The sequence below is a fragment of the Macrobrachium rosenbergii genome, chromosome 39 (genome assembly GCF_040412425.1).
Source record: "Macrobrachium rosenbergii isolate ZJJX-2024 chromosome 39, ASM4041242v1, whole genome shotgun sequence".
NCBI classification, from domain to species: domain Eukaryota; kingdom Metazoa; phylum Arthropoda; class Malacostraca; order Decapoda; family Palaemonidae; genus Macrobrachium; species Macrobrachium rosenbergii.
This window is the reverse complement of record NC_089779.1, coordinates 16,364,351-16,387,539: the sequence shown is the minus strand read 5'-3', so window position 1 is coordinate 16,387,539 and position 23,189 is coordinate 16,364,351. Positions and strand designations below refer to the sequence as shown.

The following is a 23,189-nucleotide window of genomic DNA, read 5'->3' as shown; positions in this document are numbered from 1 at the left end:
CATATTTTTCTTATTATTACCATTGCCACTATTATTGATGTTATGATGCCGAAGGCTATGAAATCTAGTTTGATTTTCTTCTGGAAGTTCAAAGACCAGTAAGACTGCAAGAGTAGAAGTGTCAGAATTATTTCAGCAACTCTTTTTAAATATTCTCTGGCCTATGTGCATGATCATGTGGTCACTGTGCATGAAAAGGGTTTCATGCATGAAAAAAATCGTAATTTAATTATTCCGCCCAGATTTTCTTGCGAATGTATTGTTTCCCGAGCTTCTCAAGGAAGTGAAAAAGTTACTCATATCAGGGGCGCAGCCTTAGAGAATGCTATATTCCAAACCTTGAGCGCACCAACCGAGCCGCGGTTCCGCGTTTTATTTATGGAAAAAAGAATTGACAGCTGCTTTGTCTTGGGGATATCCCCCCCCTCTCTCTCTCTCTCTCTCTCTCTCTCTCTCTCTCTCTCTCTCTCTCTCTCAAACACCGTGACACACCCCCTCTCTGTCCCAATATCTTTTACCAAAGAATTGTGTTTTTTGTACAAACGCTGTCATCTCTTGTGATGGCAGTGTTGGAAGGGTATCAACGCCATCATCTCTTGTGATGGCACTGTTGGAAGGGTTTTGAGGGGATCTGGGTGACAGTCTTATATTTTGAAGAATCGTTTGCTGCAGTCGTTACGAGGAACCGTTTTCATCGACGTGAATCGGTATATTGTATCTTCGTGTTACGCCACTGGTTCGTGATGCCTGAATAATGACTTCATAAGAGAATGGCCTACTTTTGGACTGTCCTTGGGAGAATTGGTATTGAAACGTATATTTTGTTATTGCGGTATAATTTATATGCATTTCGATTCATTTTATTAGTTCGCAGTGATATTTGCTTTTGGATGCTTATTTTTGTATCCTCTTCTATAAATTTATGACTCTGTTGCGCGTTTTGTATGTCATTTGTAATATATATATGTGTGTGTGTGTGTGTTTTGTGATCCTCCCTTTCCTGACAAGACGACAGGTTTGATTCCTGTGCCTCTGAAAATTGTGTACCTGGTTGTCAGTCAGCTGTAGGAGCCACTGTTGGGAATGGGGTTAGCAAGTTTCCCCAGGAATTCACCCCAGAATACTTGCTGGGAATCAAAATGATATTTCGGACAACTGAGTTTGTCAAAAGTAAAGCAATATTTTGTCCAGTGTGTTTCTTTTTTATATTAGTGTTCTTCTGTAAAAGAAAACTATTGTGCCGGCTTTGTCTGTCCGCCCTCAGATCTTAAAAACTACTGAGGCTAGAGGGCTGCAAATTGGTACGTTGATTATCCACCCTCCAATCACCAAACATCCCAAATTGCAGCCCTCTAGCCTCAGTACTTTTTTTTTTATTTAAGGTGAAAGATAGCCACAATCGTGCTTCTGGCAACGATATAGGGTAGGCCACCACCGATCCGTGGTTAAAGTTTCACGGGCCGCGGCTCTTACAGCATTATACCGAGACCGCCGAAAGATTAATCCATATTCGGTGATCATGATTATACACTGTAGCGGCTGTACAGAAAACTCGATTGCGCCGAAGAAACTTCGGCGCATTTTTCACTTGTTTACTTGTAAAAATACTTCTTCAAATTACTTTTTTGTCAGCTTCCAAGTACCATAATTATAATCTATCAAGAGCCTTTATATAAATTTCTTACCTCTCTCTCTCTCTCTCTCTCTCTCTCTCTCTCTCTCTCTCTCTCTCTCTCTCTCTCTCTCTTGACGACCAAGTGCTTCTCTAGAAAACCCTTGGTTAACTTATCCAAGAAACGCAGAGGAAGGGAGAGAGTTTCACATTCCCGAATAGAATAGCGTTCATGAAGGAATTTTGTAATTATTATTATTATTATTATTATTATTATTATTATTATTATTATTATTATTATTATTATTATTATTATTATTATTAAAAAGATACTCATACGAGCATGATTGTACGGGTACAAACATATTTAAAATAAAGTCTATACAGAGAACTTTCGGGAATCCGTTCGATTTCCCATTTTCTTCAAAGTTCCCTGTATAGATTTATTTGTAAATATATGCACCCATACATAAGTGTGGATATGTTTCTTTATTATTATTATTATTATTATTATTATTATTATTATTATTATTATTATTATTATTATTATTCGCTGAGCCTGAAAAGGGAATTATAAGGAAAATAGAAAAGATCCTGTATAAGATAAATTCGCATAATACAGCCATATTTTTTAATAATAATAATAATAATATTATTATTATTATTATTATTATTATTATTATTATTACTGTTATTATTATTATTATTTTTATTATTATTTTCATTATATATTATTATTATTGTATTATTATTATTAAATGGAAACATTATTATTATTATTATTATTATTATTATTATTATTATTATTATTATTATTATTATTATTATTGGTCTGGTAAAACTAAGGTATACTTAACTTTTATTATTATATATTATTATTATTATTATTATTATTATTATTATTATTATTATTATTATTATTATTAGACTGGAAATTTTATTGTTATTCACTTTTCAAGTCCGGAAAGTCCAAAGTTTTAATGACTTTAAGATCCAGCCCAAAGCTCATTACCGGTTAGCCTCCAGACCTTCCAGGCTAGGAGATACTGGATTGTACCGCTGCTTCGGTATGCACCGCGTATCAAAAGGTGCACGTGCATAGATAATTCGATTATGATATTCATAATTCCTTTTTGATATTCATGAGGCAAACTGGTGCGGCAGAGTTTAGGGTCAGCTAAGCCGAACGCAAATAACTATGAGATGAGAAGAGCTAATCAGTGTTTTTGCTTCTTGATGAACGCCCTTTGGAAGCTAGAATTTAGAGTCATTGGCCCATGTGGTGGAAGCTTGTTCCGTATAAATAGAGCTCATCTTCTGGGTAATAATAATAATAATAATAATAATAATAATAATAATAATAATAATAATAATAATCTTTGGAAGTTTAAATTTCAAGTCAGTGGCCCCTGGGGTAGGCTTGTTCCATATGAATAGGGTTCATCTGAATAATAATAATAATAATAATAATAATAATAATAATAATAATAATAATAATAATAATAATAATAATAATAATAATAATAATAATAATAATTTTGTTGTTCAGAGCTGGAGTTTAATTGCAAGAAAATCATAAGATCTTTCTTCAGTAATGTTTATTCAGGTGATTCTTTGCAACTGTTCTGCCCTGCAATAATGTTCACTGGATTCCTTCCTCAAGTCGAACATTGCATGACATCGCTCTGATACCAAACGGTGGCAATAACCTAGATGTTGTGACGCCAGTTTTAGTAGCTATAAAACAATCAGCCAGTCGTTCTGATACCAAACGGTGGCAGTAGTGGACGATTACAGGGCGATTACATTTTTTTTTTTACTGTAATCTCACCTGTGTGTCTTTTAAGGAGTTCCTGAATTTCGGGGCTGATAATTGTTGTCTTGGGATTATCCAGAATGCGTTGTCAGTAATCAGTGCATGATTATGGAAAAGACTCTCTCCTACTTTTATTTTTTTTTTTATGACATGTCTTCATATCTGTGATTGTATTGTTAGACAATTAAACTATTTACAGTAATAAATTTCGATCAGCGGAAGAAGAGACTATCCAGCAGTTACATTGATGAAAATAAAAATGGTAGTTTTTTTTATAAATGTGTTTAAGGAAACTAGTAGACCTTGTTTTGGAAGAAGTATCAATTGCATGAACTGTGTACTGAAGGATGACAGATGAAACCAAGTATTTTGGAAGGAATATTTATTGCAGAAGTATATGAATTAGAATAAATTGCATAAAATATATATGAAAGCACCAAATGAAACTAGAATCAGGATTAAAAATTTGCGTATAATAAATGTTTTTGTCGCAGGAGCTGTCATTAAAAAATAACTCTAATTTTCCTAGTTATCGAACGGAGACGTGAAATGAGAAATGGAAAAAGATCTTATTAAATTAAATGCAGTAAAGTGACATAGACCAACGAATAACGCGCTGAAAGAAAACGGCTAAAGAGAAGAAAAAAACGACTACCTCGGTCCATGCGAAGTGAAAGCTTACTTTCCCTCGAGTAGGTAAGACGGAAGGTCAGACCAAAGCTCCTCCCCCTATGCACGAGCTACGTTCATACTGTAATCTTGAGGGGTTCGAGGCTTCCTCTTCTTCTTCTTCTTCAGTTGCATTCGCAGTGTGGTGTGGTGGTGGCAGAGTATGTTGTTCTTGTTTCTGTTTTTGTTGTGTAGTGGTGCATCTATCCGGTATTTTCTGCTTCGGAAAGTGAATGGAAGTTGTTCGGACTGCGGTCGTTCAAGTCGCTCTAGGTAAGCTTGCACTGACCGGCTTTGTCTGTCCGTCCGCACTTTCTTCTGTCAGCGCTTTTTCTGTCCGCCCTTAGATCTTAAAGACTACTGAGGCTAGAGGGCTGCAAATTGGTGTTTTGATTTTATTTAAGGTTAAGGTTAGCCATAATCGTGCTTCTGGCAACGCAGCAGCTCAGGCCACCACGGTCTTGATTATACTCTGTACAGAAAACTCATTTGCGCCGGAGAAACTTCGGCGCATATATTACTCGTTTGCAATTGATTCTGCGCTCGAGTCTCGTTGACAAAGGTGAGAGTGCAATGAACGTTTTGATGGCTTGTTCCGCCGCTGTTGATTTGTGTATTATATTCCGTGTGTTTGTGTGCTTCTGCACGCGCGTGCGTGGCGAGGTTTCAAACAGACCGGCGGTGTGTGATCGCATTACTCTTGCAGAATGTTGCGTCGTTATAATGTTCTTGCCTTATTAGGATCGCGACCGCTGTCTGCTGTAGTGAGCATTATTCACCCCATGCACTAGCGGATGGGGGGGGGGGAAAGCTGGCAACGTGGCCCCCCCCTCATGACAAATAATGACAAAATAATGATAATGAAGATTTAGATAATATAATAACATAAATGAGAAATATAAGAATTGAAAAAATAATAAATCTATTATAGGAATAATATATATGTATATATATGTGTGTGTATGTATATATGTATGTATGTATGTATGTATGTATGTATGTATGTATGTATGTATGTATAATATGAAAACTGGTGCCCCCCATAAAATTTTTCTGGATCCGCTAGTGATCCCATGTCAATAGTGATATTAATCATTTTGACAATAATAATAAAACCTTATTTTAGATCAAATCCTTGAATATAGATACAAAACGCAGATTGAGTGACGAGGAGAATGGAGTGAAAAATCGTAGAAAACCAAATTCACGGCGTGGCCCCACTGAAACCCATTGCTGCTTGAACCAGATGCCTAGAATCTTTTGCTAGATTCAATAGCCGTTGTTTGACACCATTTTCTAGTCGTGTGATTATTTTGGATAATTTGGCAGGTGTTCAGAGTAAACTTGGGTGTGGTTACCTGTCGGGCTGCCGAGTGGGTATCGGAATTGGTACGAATATTCGGTCGGCATGGGAACTGTTTTCGTGAGTTTATGAGCCTGGGGTATGAAAATAACTTTATGAAATAGTTCGTAAGGGTATTTGTATACGCATATATATATATATATATATATATATATATATATATATATATATATATATATATATATACTGTATACATTTGTATGTATATATATATATATATATATATATATATATATATATATATATATATATATATATATATATATATATATATATATATATATATATATATATATTAAAGAAGAGAGAGAGAGAGAGGGGGGTTAGGGTTATAGATGAGAAATTATTAATTTCTAAATTTTTTGTGTTTTGTAATTTATCTATATATTTACATATGTGTGTGTTTGTGTGTGTGAATCGTTGTCACTTATACACGTGTGACTTTCTTACATACACATATTAAGCCACAATTATCAACAGGAATATGTTGATGTCAGCTTATCACTCTCCTGATAGCCGAGTGGCCGAAATCGACTGATGATAGATGTCTGTAGACCAAAGGCCCAGATTCGAATCCTGGCCGGGGCATGAACACTTATCATTTATAATTCTCCATGGGTGTAAGTTATTCCCAAGGTATAGTGAATTCGATATTAAACAATATTTTTAGCTTAATATTCGTGTATATATAAAAAGGTGTTGTGTATGTGGGTAAATATCTGGGAGATTCACACACGCGCACACACATTATATATATAATATATACTATATATACAGGTATATATATGCACATGTATATATGTATACATACGTGTATATATACAGTATATATATGTGTATGTATGTATGTATGCATTTAGGCGAAATAAATCTTGTTAAAGGAATTCATTTATCAGCATTCCCGTTCACATCGTAACTAATTATAACCTTTTTTAAGAACGCCACCGTACATTTTCTTTAAGACTCAAGCAAAGGATACGGTGTCACTTCCGGCGGGGAAGTGACGTAAGCTGTGGAGGAGGGGGAGGGGGAGGGCCGCTGCTGCGGTCCCTTTAACCCCAACATTTAATATAATGACACAATCGTTTTAAAGGTCGATTTTTTTTCCTCCTGTGTTCAGGCGTTGTTGGTTATCTTATCCTTTTTTTGCTCTAATTTTTTCCTTAAACTCTCTCTCTCTCTCTCTCTCTCTCTCTCTCTCTCTCTCTCTCTCTCTCTCTCAAAACTAGAGTTCATGGTCTTCTCATATTCGGTTGTTCACATTTCAGTAAGGCTGGAAGAGCTCTCTATTATTAACTGAGTATTCGGCAATAAAGAATAACTAGCAGATATTCGCAATGGCTCGCATTTGCTAGTCCGTGTGTTGAGACCGAGATTTGTGAGTGGAAATTTCTTTTTAAAACATTTTATATTTTTTCTCCTTATGTGTCTGATAAACGTCTTTATATAAAAAAAAAACAAGCAAAAAATGCAATCGAGTTTTCTGTACAGCGCATAATCAAGACCACCGAAAATTTTTCTATTTGTAGGTGGTCTCGGTATAGTGCTGTATGAGCCGCGCCCATGAAACTCTCAGCCGGTCGTGGTGGCCTGTGTTGTTGCGCTGCCAGAAGCACTATTATGACTAACTTTAGCCTTAAATAAAATCAAAACTACTGAGGCTAGAGGGCTGCAATTTGGTATGCTTGATGATTGAAAGGTGGATGATCAACATACCAATTTGCAGCCCTCTAGCCTCAGTAGTTTTTAAGATCTGAGGGCGGAGAGAAAAATTGCGGACGGACAAACAAAGCCGGCACAGTAGTTTTCTTTTCAGAAAACTAAAAACCAATAATTAAACAGCTCAACAGGTTTCGTTTGTACCGGTCTTCAAACTTGTTCCTTCAGAATTCTGAAATTTCAGGTTTGCGTGGGACATCCATATTAACTTTTAAAAAAGGAAGCAGTAATTTATGTTAACTTTCAAAAAAAGAAAGAAGTGATCTACTGTATTAACTTTAGAAAAAAAGAGAGAGAAGGGAAGTGGATCTTATCCAACCCTGGGTCTGGGATCTCTCAAGACTTCTAATTGTCAAAACAGACTCGAGTTTCTTATCCATGACTCACGTGACACCTCTCTCTCTCTTTCCCTGTACCCATGACTTCATCAGTTTTATTCTCGTTTGAAAAGAAAAACTAAGTATCCTTCTCTCTCTCTCTCTCTCTCTCTCTCTCTCTCTCTCTCTCTCTCTCTCTCTCTCTCTCTCTGTACCCGTGACTTCAACAGTTTTATTCTCATTTGAAAAAGAAAACTCAGTATCTCTGTTTGAACTCGTGACGATAATTTTATTCTCGTTTGAAAACGAAAAAGATTCTCTCTCTCTCTCTCTCTCTCTCTCTCTCTCTGCCGTTATCCTGTGCTACGAAAAGCTGTCACTTTGAATATACTTGGCAACCGATAGAGCTCCCGCGTTGCCACTTTTATTGCATCATAAACTTTCAAATCTTCCGTACTTTTTTCGAGGCTTCCCTGATAGGGTGTGACAGCTTAGTTTCCTTTCCGTGTTGATATTCCTGCTCTTGAGTAACGTATATACCTTTTGAGGCATGTGCATCAGTCGTATTAATTATATTCTTTAACCATATTCATATGTTTCATGTGAAGGCGGAAGGAAGGGCGGCCGGTGGTGTAAATTGCAAAGATTGTAGGGCAGTTGTCCTTTCCACATATTTTTGGAGACGGAGAAACGGAAGGAATGTTTTCCCCCCGTTGGACAGTAGTCACTAGGTTTTCTTCGATGATAATTGATCGTCGTGGCCTTAGGATACCTTCTTCGACCTTTCCCTTCTCGACGTAGAAGGGAATCGGAGAAAAGGAGTCCAGGACCTAAAAAGGTTCGCCGCTTCTTCGCGTTACGGAAATTACGCGGGAAATGAAGGCGCGAAAATCGGAACAGCGCATGCGTTGTCGGAACGAGGCCACCCGAATCTTTGTGTTGTGCATCACATTTTTTATTTGTTTATGGGTGGAGATTGTTGGGGGGGGTTGGGGGTGGGGGTTATTGGTGAAGGGGTTAAGGGGTTGGACTCGATAACCGAGTTTGTATTTCGGAATAGGTCTGTTTGCCTTTGACTGGCGTAGAAGAAAGGTGTTGTGATTCCCGTTGCGAGTCGTCATACCGTTTTTGTTACATAAAGCCGTGAGTTTAATTTCAGGGCCGTTTGATTAGCCCCTGTCATTGCGAGTGGAGGTAAGGGTCCAGTTGCAATTGGTGTACATAATACCACCGTGTGTAAAATAGAACGTTTGTGTGAAGAGGAGGAATAAAGGGATGGAGAAGGCACAAACAGGGAATTCTGCTTTGTTAGCCAGTGTCTGGATCGTATCGAAGCGCGTAACCAGAACTTGCTTATTGTGGACAAGGTTATTCACGAATTGTGCTCTTGCATGTGTTTTTGTGGAAGCAAGCAGCGATTAGATGCGGTCTGCGTTAGCCGTAGGACTTATTTTTAGTTTATAATGTTTTCCCCGCAACTGACGCTTATGGCATAAAATAGAATCATTAACATTTTTGTTGGACGTAAGAACATTGTGTATTTATATAGGTGTATTGACTCACAAATGTTAATAACATTTACCAAGTGCCTTGTACTGCATTCTCTCTCTCTCTCTCTCTCTCTCTCTCTCTCTCTCTCTCTCTCTCTCTCTCTCTCTCTCTCTCTAAGTAATTTAGCCGTGCATTACATTTATTTTTGTAGGTGCTATTATTAACATTTACCTAATACATTATATGTATAACTAAATTTGCCTTTGTGTCTTGTAATTCATAATATTCATCCTGAAATAACCTAGGCTGTTATGAAGCATTAGCAATTGAATATCACCTTCAACTGAGGTTTTTTTTCTTTTTTGATTTAATGCTGAATCAGTATTTGCTTACACACGTGTAATTGGCAAGCTGACGACCCTGAATTATGTCTATATATACATATATTGTGGTCTCCGGGGTCCAGTTGTTACTAGCCTCATAACCACTGAGTCGGGAGATCGAATCTACGTTGTGAGGTAGATGGAGAGAACTTAGTCCTAGCAACCTCATCTCAAAAGACTGGCTGAGGGCTTAAAGGTTAACACCTCTTTGGCGTCGCCTCTTCAAAACGGAAAAGGTTCAGCAAACGTGGCGTCACCTCTCTTTAACTTAACTCTGACTGGTTTCCAGATGAAGGTAACGTTAGGTTTTAAGTCAGGCTAGGTACTGCTCACCTCCCCCCTTTTTCCATTCTTCTCCTCCTACTCCCGGGGGGGGGGGGTTAGTTCCGTCAGCTCACTTCGCGCGCGGAGCACTGTAGGCACTACTTCAGGTTCTTTGCAGCGTCCCTTCCTTAGGCCCCTAGCTCCAACCCTTTTCATTCCTTTTACTGTACCTCCTTTCATAATCTCTCTCTTCCATCTTACTTTCCACCCTCATCTGACAGTTATTTCATAGTGCAACTGCAAGGTATTCCTCCTGTTACGCCTTTGTAACCTTTTACTCTCAATATTTCTTTCAGTGCTGAATGACCTCATAGGTCCCAGTGCTTGGCCTTCGGCCTAAATTGTATATATTCTGTATATTAACCACCTCCTCCTCCTCCTCCTCCTCCTCCTCCTCCTCCTCCTCCTCCTCCTCCTCCTCCTCCTCCTCCTCCTCCTCCCACTCCTACCCAACCAATCATCCCGTCGGCCTGACCAAGCCGAAACTTTGGAGGATGTTTGTGCGAAATACGACACGCGTATTACAAGTTTCAAGGACAATGGAACAACGAAGTCTGTTTCTTGTTGTTATTACGCAGTCAGCAACTTGTGTAACCTTGAAATAGTCAGAATGCTACCTCCAAATATTTATGCCTAGTATCTTGGATTAATATTCACCCGGTTTTATTTTCTTTTTCGCATAAGAACACTGTTCTTCGGCGGCTTGCTTATGGCAAGTCAGAGGCCATGGTATCACGCATTATCAAGTAAGTGTTCGCGTATTGTGAGTCGATGAGAACGCTGCTATCTACAGGAAATGCCTGCTCGATATCGCAGTGTTTCTGGCAGTAAATCTGAATTATTAGGAAGATTAGGGTTTCAGTTGCGCGCTAATCTCTTTGGAGTTGTTAAGAAATCTGAATAGTTGCCGGGTTTTGTGTTACCTTATATATATATGTGTGTGTGTGTTATATAACATCCTTTTAAAGGGCTTAGCTTCTGATAATGTACAGTCCTTCCGATCCAAGAGTTGCCAAAACATGCGTCACATCCTCCCATTGCGTACTTTAAGGTCATTCAATGCCATATCGAGCACTGACAGTGCGCCAGGCTTCGAGACAAGACGTACAGTCAAGGTGATCGCCTAATTTGTGGAGGACCCCCTCGGCTTTGATTGCAGGTAATGATCGCTTTAGAGTGGATATTGTAGCAAAGGATTTCATCTTTGTAGTGAAGGTTTGTCGTAAAATGTTAATTTGTTAGTGAAGACTTATTGCGAGGGTGTGGACTTTTTTTTTTTTTTTGTGTAGTTTTAAAATGAAGATTTGAGTCTTATCGAAGCTTCGGTGGTGATTTTTAACATATAGGGAATGTTGCGAATTAAGATTTTTAGTTCTCTGTAAAAGAAAACTATTGTGCCGGCTTTGTCTGTCTGTACGCACTTTATTCTGTCTGGATTTTTTCTGTCCGCCCTCAGATCTTAAAAACTACTGAGGCTAGAGGGCTGCAAATTGTTATGTTGATCATCCACCCTCCATTCATCAAACATACCAAATTGCAGCCCTCTAGCCTCAGTAGTTTTTATTTTATTTAAAGTTGAAGTTAGCCATAATCGTGCTTCTGGCAACGATATAGGATAGGCCATCACCGTGTCGTGGTTAAAGTTTCTGGGCCACGGCTCATACAGAATTATACCGAGACCACCGAAAGATAGATCGAGTTTAGATGGCCTCGATTATACGCTGTAGCGGCTGTACAGAAAACTCGATTGCGCCTAAGTTTCTTCGGCGCATTTTTAATTTAACTTGTACCATCTGCCGTTGAGAGTGGAAAACTTCAATAAAATAAGTGTTGCTCCTCTTACCAGTGTTTGTGTGTGCGTGTATTTTCTGTGACATGATGTGTACATGTTGAGCAATGAAGGTACCGATGTATTTCATGTGAAACATTTGCATTCATCACCAAATATAAAATACAAATGATCATGAAAACGGAGTTCCTGTGGGTAATGTGCTTTATTGAACTACTTTCACATTTTATTTCATATTTTCGACATTATCAGTACAACGAAGAAGCAGGGAAGAAGGGCATTTGTAGTTTTTCATTATCTTTTTATTTTATGGATTCCAGCGTTATTTTTTAGGCCTGTCGGAATGTAGGCACTGTTTGCTCTTTTCTTTTCCAGCCTATTCTTGTCGCTGAGGGAATCATAGTTATAAGTCATTAGTGGGAGATTTTCCCAGTTTTTTCCTAATTTAACTCTCTCTCTCTCTCTCTCTCTCTCTCTCTCTCTCTCTCTCTCTCTCTCTCTCTCTCTCTCTCTCTCTCAAATTTGTTTGGGTGTCATTTATACAGGGGATATTGTTTGTGGTCGTAGGAGCATTTTCAGGTTCTTTTATTTATTACCTTTAATTTATTATCTTATTCATTATCTTATTCTCGGAGTCATGAATCTCTAGCATTTCCGTTTCGTAAGTCAAATTACCGGCATTAGTGATCATTAAGGTTATACAAACCCAGAATGAGAATCAAATCAAAACAAAGTTATAATTTTGCAAGCGATATTTTAGCTCTCTGTTGAGAAGTTACTCTGCTTTAGATCGTTGCCCTGAAATGTTACTTCAGTTGTATAACTTCCGAATTCTCAGAACTGACCTTTGACGTCCGAGTGCTTTATTTCCTAATGACGCTTACAGGAAGTTGGTATTTTTTAGTCATTTTCTTAAATTAATGTTCTTCAAATTTTCATTACTCAGACTTCCTGTGCAGTTCTCATTGAAACTTTTTTTTTTTTTTATTCGCTTCACACCGCAAGTAAATTGATTCATTTCGTGTTATTCACGGCTCATTTTAGTGCGCAGTGAAAAGGAATGGATTTGAGAATGCTCCGAGGTGATATCAGGCAACGTTCATGGTCAGCCTACAGTGATTTTGGATAGTGGAAGAGGCCATTTCCATCGTTGAATCTATATAAGTAAGGACTCGGCAAGAATGTGGATTATGATCGTCTTGGCCAGTGGTTCTTAACCTTTTTTTTTTTTACCACGCCCACTCTAAGAGTTGGTCCTTTCCTCCACGCCCCCTTGCATCTGTGAGTAAAATTCCCTCCTAGATTTAAAGGAAAATAGAAAAAAAAGAGAATGAGTGTTTTTATTCTTTTGGGAATGAATTAGTGAGATACTTAACACTGCTTCTAAGCGACTCTTGTTAAAAGAATAATAGATATAATTAGAGAATTATTTTTTAATTTTTCACTAGGGCTTGCGCCCCCCTTGGAAATTGCTAACGCCTCCCTAGGGGGGCGCAACCTCGAGGTTAAGAACCACTGGTCTAGCCAGTGAGAAGAACCCGCCACGAGATGAAGTTTACTGAAACTGGCCAAGAAAGAATCTTTTGACGATGCCCTGAGTCTTACTCAACCTTTCTTGGGAGAAGAGATACGCAACACATTTAGTTCTGGAGGTGAAAGAAGCCTGGAGATCGGTCGCTTATACGCAGACTGGAGAACAACTTTCTGACGATGGCAGAACAAAATACATGAAGAACGTGGCGTCAGAGCCGTCCTCTGTGTTAATATGGGAGGCATTACGAAGCAGTGCTAAGCCTCCAGTACCATTAGATCATTTTTATTTAGTGCTGGGAAGCAGCGGAAACTAAGATCGAGTGACTTAGTGAAACCTCACACCACCTCGTGACTTACGCCACTTTATGATCCAGTCCATTCTGAAACCTCACACCACCTCTGACTTATGCCACTTTATGATCCAGTCCATTCTGAAACCTCACACGACCTCTGACTTACGCCACTTTATGATCCAGTCCATTCTGAAACCTCACACCACCTCCGACTTACGCCACTTCATGATCCAGTCCATTCTAGAACGATCTCAACAAGAGATACATTGCTTTCAAGTCCAATAACAATGTCCTTTTGGAATTTGAAAGTCAACAAAGGTCCCTCGAAACTATCGCTTGGAACACCAGACACGTTAATTGTTCAGGCAAAATAATGACGCCTTCTCTTTCTTTCTCTCTTAAAATCTTCGGCTGAAAACTCATATAGACAGAGTCAACAGACTTCATAAACCCAAGGAAGACCCAAAGGGGAAATTTGCCTGCTGTTTACCTCCGCAACAACAGTTCTCTGCAGCCAGTCACTCTGATTATGGTCAAGATGAAGTGCGTGTCCTCCAGCACCTGAGGTTGGAAGCTTGTTAATGCGACCATAATGTCTGACTTGTTGTTAAGGCATTGCCAAGATGAGCTTGTCTGGTTTCCCAGAAGGGGCCCTTTGTTCTTGTGTTAGATAATTGTTGTACAGTACACAAGCATGTTGACTGTCAGGAAGTGAATGGTTAGCTGCAATGGCGCGTTATACCGAGACCACGGAAAGATAGATCTGTTTTCGGTGGCCTTGATTATACGATGTACAGAAAAGTCGATTGCGCCGAACAAACTTCGGCGCATATTTTACTTGTTCCTCCCGTTACACCTTTCAAACTCTCTAACTGTCAATCTCCCCTTCAGCGCTGAATGACCTCATAGGTCCCAGCGGTTGGCTTTTGGCCTAAATTCTGTTCTTCTAGTATTCACAAGGCTAGAGAAACCACTTAATGTGTCATAATGGTCAGTATCCCAGTTTCAGGATTTTAAAAATTTTATTAAACTGTGATAATGGCTGATTTCTTTTCACTGAAGCTTTTTAGATCTCGGTTAAGACATTATTCGGAGTAGACTCAGCCTTATATTTTTCGTATGGAGAGAGAAAAGTATTATTAATATTATGCATTCGGAATATTATGTATTCGGGAGTAGATTCAATTATCAAACTATGATAATGGCGGATATCTTTTCAATTGAAGCTTTTTAGATCTCGGTTAAGACATTACTTAGGAGTAGACTCAGCCTTATGTGTTTCATATGGAGAGAGAAAAGCATTATGAATGTTATTTATTCGGAAGTAGACTCAGCCTTATATTTAAAAGTATTATTAATATTATTTATTCCGGAGTAGAAAGCCTTATATATGGAGAGAGAAAAGTATTAAGAATATTATTTATTCGGGAGTAGATTCAGCCTTATATTTTTCATATGGAGAGAGAAAAGTAATATCAATATTATTTTTTCAGTAGTAGATTCAACCTTATATATATTTTTATATGCAGTGAGAAAGTATTTCTAGTATTTATTTTTCGTATTATTTCCAACTTGTTACCAAACAGACCCCATGACGTGTGGGACTGCTTCTACTACTGTTCGTGTTTAATTGCAATCTTGAATGCTTTCATGGCTCACAGCAGCATAAATCATTCCGTGTCTGTTTTTAGTTAATGTTAATGTCTGGGTTTCATGACCAAGGACCTTGTATGTTACGTAAAAGGTTTATACAGAGAAACCCAGTGATTAACTTAACGTGTTGGCTGTGTTGTTGTTGGGCGGTTGAGAGGACGGGGCGTGAGATGTACGTAACACATATTATCTTATACGTTTCAAATACTTGTTATTTTTCCTAGTTTTTCGTTTTTCTTTTTTTTTTGTGAATTATCTTGTAACCCCATTACGGTTTGTGTTGTCCTTAAGGAATAATGTTTTCGAAACTACCTATTACTCTTACTTTTTTATATTTTAAAATGGCGAAAATGCACTTTCTTGAGTTATTATTATTCCTGGTTGTTATTTTAATTATCTCGTAACCCCATCGCGTTTTTGTTGTTCTTAAGGAACAGTGTTTTCGAAACTACCTATTACTCTTGCTTTTTTATTTTAAATCCGGCGAAAATGCAGTTTCTTGAGTTATTTTTCCTAGCTTTTTTTTTTTTTTTTTTTTTTTGTTTTATAAATTTATAACCCCATCGCGTTTTTGTTGTTTTTAAGGAACAATGTTTTCGAAACTACCTATTACCCTTGCTTTTTTATATTTGTTTAATCTGTCGAAAATGCACTTCGATGTAGTCTGGTAAATGGTAATGATTCTTTAAAAGTACAGTACCATGCCAGTAGCTTCGTTATATCTCATATATTTACTTGGTGATCGGAATGAAAACATATCATAACCTAAGCGTCTCCCTCAAGTGTATGTTATGTGTGTTGGCAGATGTTACGTCTGTAAACATAACATCTATTAACATCAGTAAACTGAGTTAAGGGACAAAGAAAAATGTCTTTGAAAGCCCCAAATTACATAACAAGGTCACTGAAGTCTTCATCTTGAAATCCAGAACGTTTATGTCTATTTTCCATATATTTTAACCCAGATTGGAATCAGTCATACTAAATATTAGAATAGACACGTAACTATCGACTCTTCCAAAGACCAGAATCTACTTTAGACTTGGAATTGATAAAAATACTATTTGCACGTTGCAACCGTATGTCTCTGACACTACTCATTCTGTGTCCCTGTTTACTGGTAAAGTATGGGCAAATATGTGTGAAAAGTGAGCTTATGCTACAGGGGATATGTGAAGTCCAGGGATTTCACGAAATCCCTAGGGAATATGTTAAATGACCACTTCGCTTAGGAACATTTGATCCCCGAGGGCTAGTACTAAACACGTCGAAACAGTGATTTATCCACACTTTAGCCGTTTTTAGCACTAGCCCCTTGGGATCCAAATGTATTTTGCCGTGTTTAGTACTAGCCCCTGGGCGATCGAATGTCCCTAAGTGCATTTGATCCCTCCCAGGAGCTAGTACTAAACACAGCAAAACTTATTTGACCCCCGGGAGCTAGTACTATCACGGCGAAACAACTTAGATGAATCACTGTTTCGCCGTGCTAAGTACCAACCCTCGAGATCAAATGTTCTAAACAGTTGCTCATTTCACATATTCCCTATGGATTTCGTGAAATCCCTGGTTTCACATATTCCCTGTAACACACACACACATAACATTTGGTAATTTACCTTGCAGTTCTTTCCTAATTTGGGGGGAGGGAGCTTTCAAAAACACCAAGTGCATGAGGGCAGTGTTACATAACGTTGATCTGCTTTTGTGGTTTTACTTGTAATTCAAGAGATATTATGACTTTTAGTAGGTGGGTTAGGTTAGGTTAAGTTCAAATTAAAACAATGAGGCTCGTAAGCATTAACAACCAAAGCTTTTGCTCGAGTCATAATTATCGATTCTAGCTGAATTCACTTTCTTCTGATTTCTGTTTTCTATTAATTCTGTACAGAGATGCTCTTAGGACCTTGTGTAAACGTGATCCAGGAGTAATAGACTCATATTTATCATAAAAATTCAGTAAGATGTTTGATAGGCTGTTGCCAATTATCATTTTTAGCATTTTATCCCGTGTATTTAGATTCTGTGTATTGTACTGTATCCATACTGTATATTCCAGGTATATGGCCCTGAGCCGAAATAAAGATATTATTATTATTATTATTATTATTATTATTATTATTATTATTATTATTATATCATAAACGTCTAATTAAAGGCTTCAGCTGTATCGTCTTTGTGCAGAAATATAGGTGAATGAAAAATTATACGGTTACTGTTGTATATGAAGATAGAATTAAATAACATACGCTGGGAAACGAAGTTTATTTTCAGTGACTCGGCTGGGACAAAACAGTTGCCGGTTTGTGAAAACGCTAAGCTTAGGCTACCGTACCATTGCCAAATCTGCAAACAACTGGCAGCTCCCTCTATAATTTGAAAAAGATTGTAAACGATTACGCGCAAATTATATATGTATATGTGTGTGTGTTGATATATATATATACACACACACACACACACACACACACACATATATATATATATATATATATATATATATATATATATATATATATATATATATATATATATATGTCTGTGAAATATTTTCTGTTAAAACAGAAATTCCATCAAATATCAGGAGCCCATATAAACGCCAAAGTGTGGAAAATAAAGGCTATATTTCAGAGAACAAACTGTCTCTCCTATTTGCCTGAGGAGAGAGACAGTTTGGTCTCTGAAATATAGCCTTTATTTTCAACATTTTGGCCCGTAAGGTTTCACCTACACAGATTTTGATCAGTTTCAAGCTTAAAGTAGGATCTAGTCTTTGGGAAGTGTTTATAACGGTTTTTTATATATATATTTAGTGTGATTTGTTCCAGTTTGCGTTGAAATACTTGGAAAATACATAAATTACGTTCTGCTTGAAAGTATGTGTCCGAAACCTATTTCATGAATGTGACTTCGGCTGCTTTGCTGTTTATTTCTGGACTTATTAATACAATTTTCCATAATCTGTCAGCTCCATAACATTACGAACAGCCATAACAGATTTGACAGAGAAAATCCTAATATTAGATAACATTTCATTCGAATCATTAAGTAACGGTACGAAATATAACAGGGCCATTCGGACGCGGTACATTCAACCAATCATCATCAAGCTGCATCCTTTTAAACGCATTGTTGCCTATTAAGAAACAAAAAAAGCGTCGAAGTTTATTCGGCGCAATCGAGTTTTCTGTACATCTTATAATCAAGGCCACCGAAAATAGATCTGTCTTTCGGTGGTCTCGGTATAATGCTGTATGAGCCGCTGCCCATGAAACTTTCAACCACGGCTCAGTGGTGGTCTGTCCTGTAGCGTTGATAGGCGCACCGTTATGGCTAACTTTAACCTAATCAAAACTACTGAGGGCAATTTGGTATGTTTGATGATTGGAGGTTGTATGATCAACATGTCAGTTTGCAGTCTTCTAACCTGCGTGGTTTTTAGGATCTGAAAGCGGACAGAAAAAGTGCGGACGGACAGACAAAACCATCTCGATAGTTTTCTTTTGCAGAAAACTGAAAATAGACTGTAGGTAGAACTTTATTCATGTTGATGATTTTCATTACCGACATATAATGTATTCCCTCTGTAAGTGTGAATTAGACATATCACTTTTTTTTTTTTTTTTTTTTTTTTTTTTGGAGTGGTTCATACAGGCTTCATCGTCTCCTGCGCCTCTAGTAAGCAATATAGTAAGCAGTTATGCTTATTTTTTATCCATAACTTTACTTTACGCTACATTAATTCCGCCTTACTTTGAGCACCCTCGGCTGGATGGAAAGCTAAAGGAAAAAAGAAGAAGAAGAAGAACCACCGGAGAGAGATAAGCAACCCAGGGCGAAAAAAAGGCGATTTGGAAGTTTCTCTCTCTCTCTCTCTCTCTCTCTCTCTCTCTCTCTCTCTCTCTCTCTCTTTTACTCAAGGGAGCGGACAGGAAAGATAAGTAGTAGCTATTCGTCAGAGTGAAAACTGGGAGAGAGAGAGAGAGAGATTTCAGAGAGATTTCTTGCTGGAGGTGTGTTTTCCTCTTGATGCCCGATTGCGTTTGGGGCATCGTACCCCCGTAGAGTTTTCCACTTGCGTATTAGCACCGGCTTCCATGATTCGATTTCTTAATTGCTGTACCGCAGCGAAAAATCGGCATTAAATATCATTTCAACTTTTATTTTGCATTTGAATGAAAGAAATGTGCGCTTCTCCATCTCAGCTGCCATGCGTACAATTCCATTTTCAAAATATGTCTGGTAAACCCCAGATTCTGCGTGTGCGCTCGGCTTGCTTTCATCAGTTTCGTCGTGGTCGCCAATCCTAATTTGTATAAGAACTGTAGTTTGCCCTTGTATGCAAATGCAGCTTGCAAAGTATATGATAATCTCTACAAGACGTTCCTGAGATGCTTATGAACATTTTCCAATATGGCCACCCGGTCAGTTGACAGTGGCGTAGTTTTACTTTACACGGCATTACAAAGTACCCCTCCAGTATATATGTATATATATATATATATATATATATATATATATATATATATATATATATATATATATATGTGTGTGTGTGTGTGTGTGTGTGTGTGTGTGTGTGTATACTTATATATACATGCATTATATATATACACATACACACACGCATATCCATACATACATGCATACTTTTACCATTGATACTATAACTTCATTTAGCATCATACGTGAATGATTATCAAATGAACATCACCTTTCAGTGAGCATCATATGTGGTTGATACTCGCACATATGACGAGTTCTCCACGAGGCAACATAGAGAAGAGGATCTTTTCAGGCCTTCAACAAAATCAAATATGGCCGCCATGTCACGTGATTGCGTTATCAGCTTCAAATTATTATATCAGCCGATTAATTTCAGGTATACAGTTGTTACAACGTAGAGTTTTGTCAGATTTCATCCAACCCTTTGTTCCTCAATGTCTGCAAGAAAATCTGCCCAATAGATTAATGATGATAATAAATTAAAATCCCGGTGTGTTTTGGAAATACATTGAAAATGTTAAAATAAAAAAATTCTCCTTTCTTAATATCAGTGACTTACTTTCTTGTATTGCAGTATACTGTAATCATCTGAAGAGGAGACCACTTGGTCTTGAAACTGTAGTGAATTGTTACGTTTTCAGTGTATTACTAAAACACAACAGGATTTTGATTTATTCTTACAGCACGGCAAGTGTGCTTATATTTATATTTACAATGAGGATAATAAGGTTACGAGCGACAATAAAATTTTTCTTATTAGGCCAAAAAGACATATTCAAGGGTCTGACACCCACTTGTCACCAGGTGATTTTGACTCTTGTTTATATTATGAAATCATTCAGTGGGACAATTTTATTTTGGTTTTCAATTTTGAAAGTTTTTGAGAAACAAAGAAATTATTTAATGGTATATTTTTTTCAAGTTTTTGAAAGACTATGAAACCATTTAGTGCTATAATTTTTTTCCAAGTTTCTGAAAGTTTTTGGAAGTCTATGAAATCATTTAATGGTATAATTTATTAATTTATTTATTTATTTATTATTGGGGGGGGTTCAAGTTTTTGAAAGCTTTTGAAAGACTATGAAATCATTCAGTGGGACTATTTTTGGGTGCCTTTCAGTTTTGTGAATGATTCAGAAAGACGCCTGTACGCTCCTCCGCGCGCGCACATGAACTGCAGATGAAAGTGACGGATGTCAGTTGTCTTGTATTAAGAGTGAACTTGATCCCTGGGAGTGACGTAACTGGACGGATGTCTTGGGTTGCCACTTCGAGCGAACGACAATAAACGTGGGTACGGGTTTTTCCTGGGTTCGGATGGGTGTGGGCGTGTACTGGTAAATAGTAAATGGACTGAATTAAGTTGATTGAAACGTTCGTGTCGTCAGTAGCTTTTAAGAGGTGGATTCCTATGCTCCGGATGAGTTTAAAATGATGGCAAGGATTGAATGAACCATGGATTACTGCCCTAACACTATTCTCCTTGCGTTTTAATACATTTTTGTCTATTTATTGATTTATTAATTTTTTTCTTTTTTTAATAAGTGAGATCTTTCTTATATTTTCCTTTACCTCCTCTTACCCCTTCCTGATGGAAACAATATTCTTTGAAAGCCTGAATTTCAAGTCAATGGCCCCTGTGTTTCATATGAATACGGTTCGTGTTCTCAATAATAATAATAATAATAATAATGATATTAATAATTTGGCAGCAGACCCTCTTTTAAACAGCAATAATAATAATAATAATAATAATAATAATAATAATAATAATAATATGCTCAGTTGATCTGATATTTCAATGGGTCAGGCATTTTTATTCATATTCTCCTTAAGAGCAATAATATGGCCTGACTTCAGTTGGCCATGTTCTGTGTATAATCATGCTTCTTCTCCACTTGGAAGTCCATTTGTGAAAAAAATTTCTACAATTTATATATTAATTACCTATGTGAAGGGGAATTCTGTCCTGAAACAAAAGTACAGTTGATTGCATTACATGCAAACAACGTATTGAAAGTGAAAAGGTTCTTTAGTTCTAAAAGAGATCTTGACGACAAACTTCCAGTGTCCCTGTTGCTTGCTCTTTTGCTTGGCAAAGCATGCATCTTCCATATCACCAGGTCGTTTTTCGCAAATTTCTTCTTGCTGAACAAAAAAAACAAGAAAAGTTCAAGCAGAATTGTTTTTATAAAGTTTCTCGTAAAGATTTTGATTATGATTTAACGGTTGTTCGTATGTGATGGGTGATGGCCAATTTGGTTTCACTACAGTTTTATTCGTGTTTCATTTTTTTAGTGCAATGATTTGGGCACCGATGTACTTTGTAGCTACACGTTTTTGTAGAGATCTATCATCTTTATGGTTAGTATAATTTGTTCTTCAGCAGGATTTCGATGTTCGTAGAAACTGAAATATTTTTTTTTACCTGAGTAAATTTCTTTGGTGCCAAAAATAGTGAAAAAACTGATTGGCAAATTGTTGTCAGTTGTATGGCAGACGTTCAGATTATTTATCATCGTTTCGCTCATTTCGGTCTGTTAAAATTCCCTTTGAAACTGTCGCTTTGCAAAAAAAAATAAAATAGAATAAAATAAAAAATCCAGTCGTCCCAGCACGTAACGAAAGAACCAATATATCTTTACATTCTACGAGAAGACATACCATGAATAATCAAGGCAGGGGTCAGAAATTCGATGATTTTGAAGGCATAACCATTCCTTACGTCAGTCTGATCAAAATCCGAAGTCTCAGCTGAATTGTACATGAAGCCCATAGCCATACCATATTCTTTGTTTCGTTTTGAGAACTTGGCTACATGTTTGTAATTTTTTTTTTAGTTCATGGCCCATCCCTCCCCCTCTCTCTCTCTCTCTCTCTCTGTCCTAGTTTACTGGGTGAGATGACTTTGTTTTTTAACAGTCGGCTCTGGTTTCATCCCAGCCAGGGAACGAGGGGAGAGAGAGAGGACTCGTTAAAGAAAAGGGTGAGGGGAACAGAGAGAGAGAGGACTCGTTAAAAAAAAGGGGGGTGAGGGGAACAGAGAGAGAGAGAACTCGTTAAAAAAAGCTGAGGGGAACAGAGAGAGAGAGATCTCGTTAAAAAAAAAGGTGAGGGGAACAGAGAGAGAGAGAACTCGGTAAAAAAAAAAGTGAGGGGAACAGAGAGAGAGAGAGAGGGCTCGTTAAAAAAAAGGGTGAGGGGAACAGAAAGAGAGAGAGAGGACTCGTTAAAAAAAGGGTGAGGGGAAAAAGAGAGAGAGAGAGAGGACTCGTTAAAAAAAAGGGTGAGAGGAAACAGAGAGAGAGAGAGGACTCGTTAAAAAAAAGGGTGAGGAGGAACAGAGAAAAAGAAAAGAGGGAAGGAAAGGAAGAAGAAGAAGAGGTTGCACAACAACACATTAGGACGAGGGGATTTTTTTGAGGGTTGAAACAAGGGGTTAAGTGACACCAGGGAAAGAATTTACCCTTGGGGGCTTCTCTCTCTCTCTCTCTCTCTCTCTCTCTCTCTCTCTCTCTCTCTCTCTCTCTCTCTCTCCCTCTCTTCCCCCCCGTTTCCCATTAGCTTCCTTTTCTCCCATATTTCTACGGGTGTTAACATCTTGGTGTCGCATTGTCTCATTTGTATGTCAAAGGGTTGTAATGGATGGCGCCTCCTGGGAAGTTTTAAAAAGGGTAAAAAATATAAATGGAGGAAAGGAATCATCTTTCGCTACAAAAGA

General features: G+C 37.6%; 1 protein-coding gene across 27 annotated transcripts in view; it reads left to right on the top strand.

Moving 5' to 3' along the window:
• LOC136825784 (excitatory amino acid transporter 3-like) overlaps positions 1 to 23,189 on the top strand; it is a 525,422-nt gene that overhangs the window by 450,717 nt on the left and 51,516 nt on the right. For 2 of the 27 annotated variants that reach the window (XM_067082659.1, XM_067082657.1), the window contains exon 1: positions 4,217 to 4,370. The exons of 20 other annotated variants lie outside the window; for them this stretch is intronic. In XM_067082659.1, the coding sequence (XP_066938760.1) occupies positions 4,261 to 4,370 (110 nt within the window). In that variant the 5' untranslated portion in view covers positions 4,217 to 4,260. Of the gene's footprint in view, positions 1 to 4,216; positions 4,371 to 8,555; positions 8,691 to 10,546; positions 10,854 to 20,588; positions 20,759 to 23,189 lie in introns of those variants that run through there. 5 more of the 27 variants (XM_067082672.1, XM_067082669.1, XM_067082681.1 and 2 more) reach the window with 5 other exon arrangements.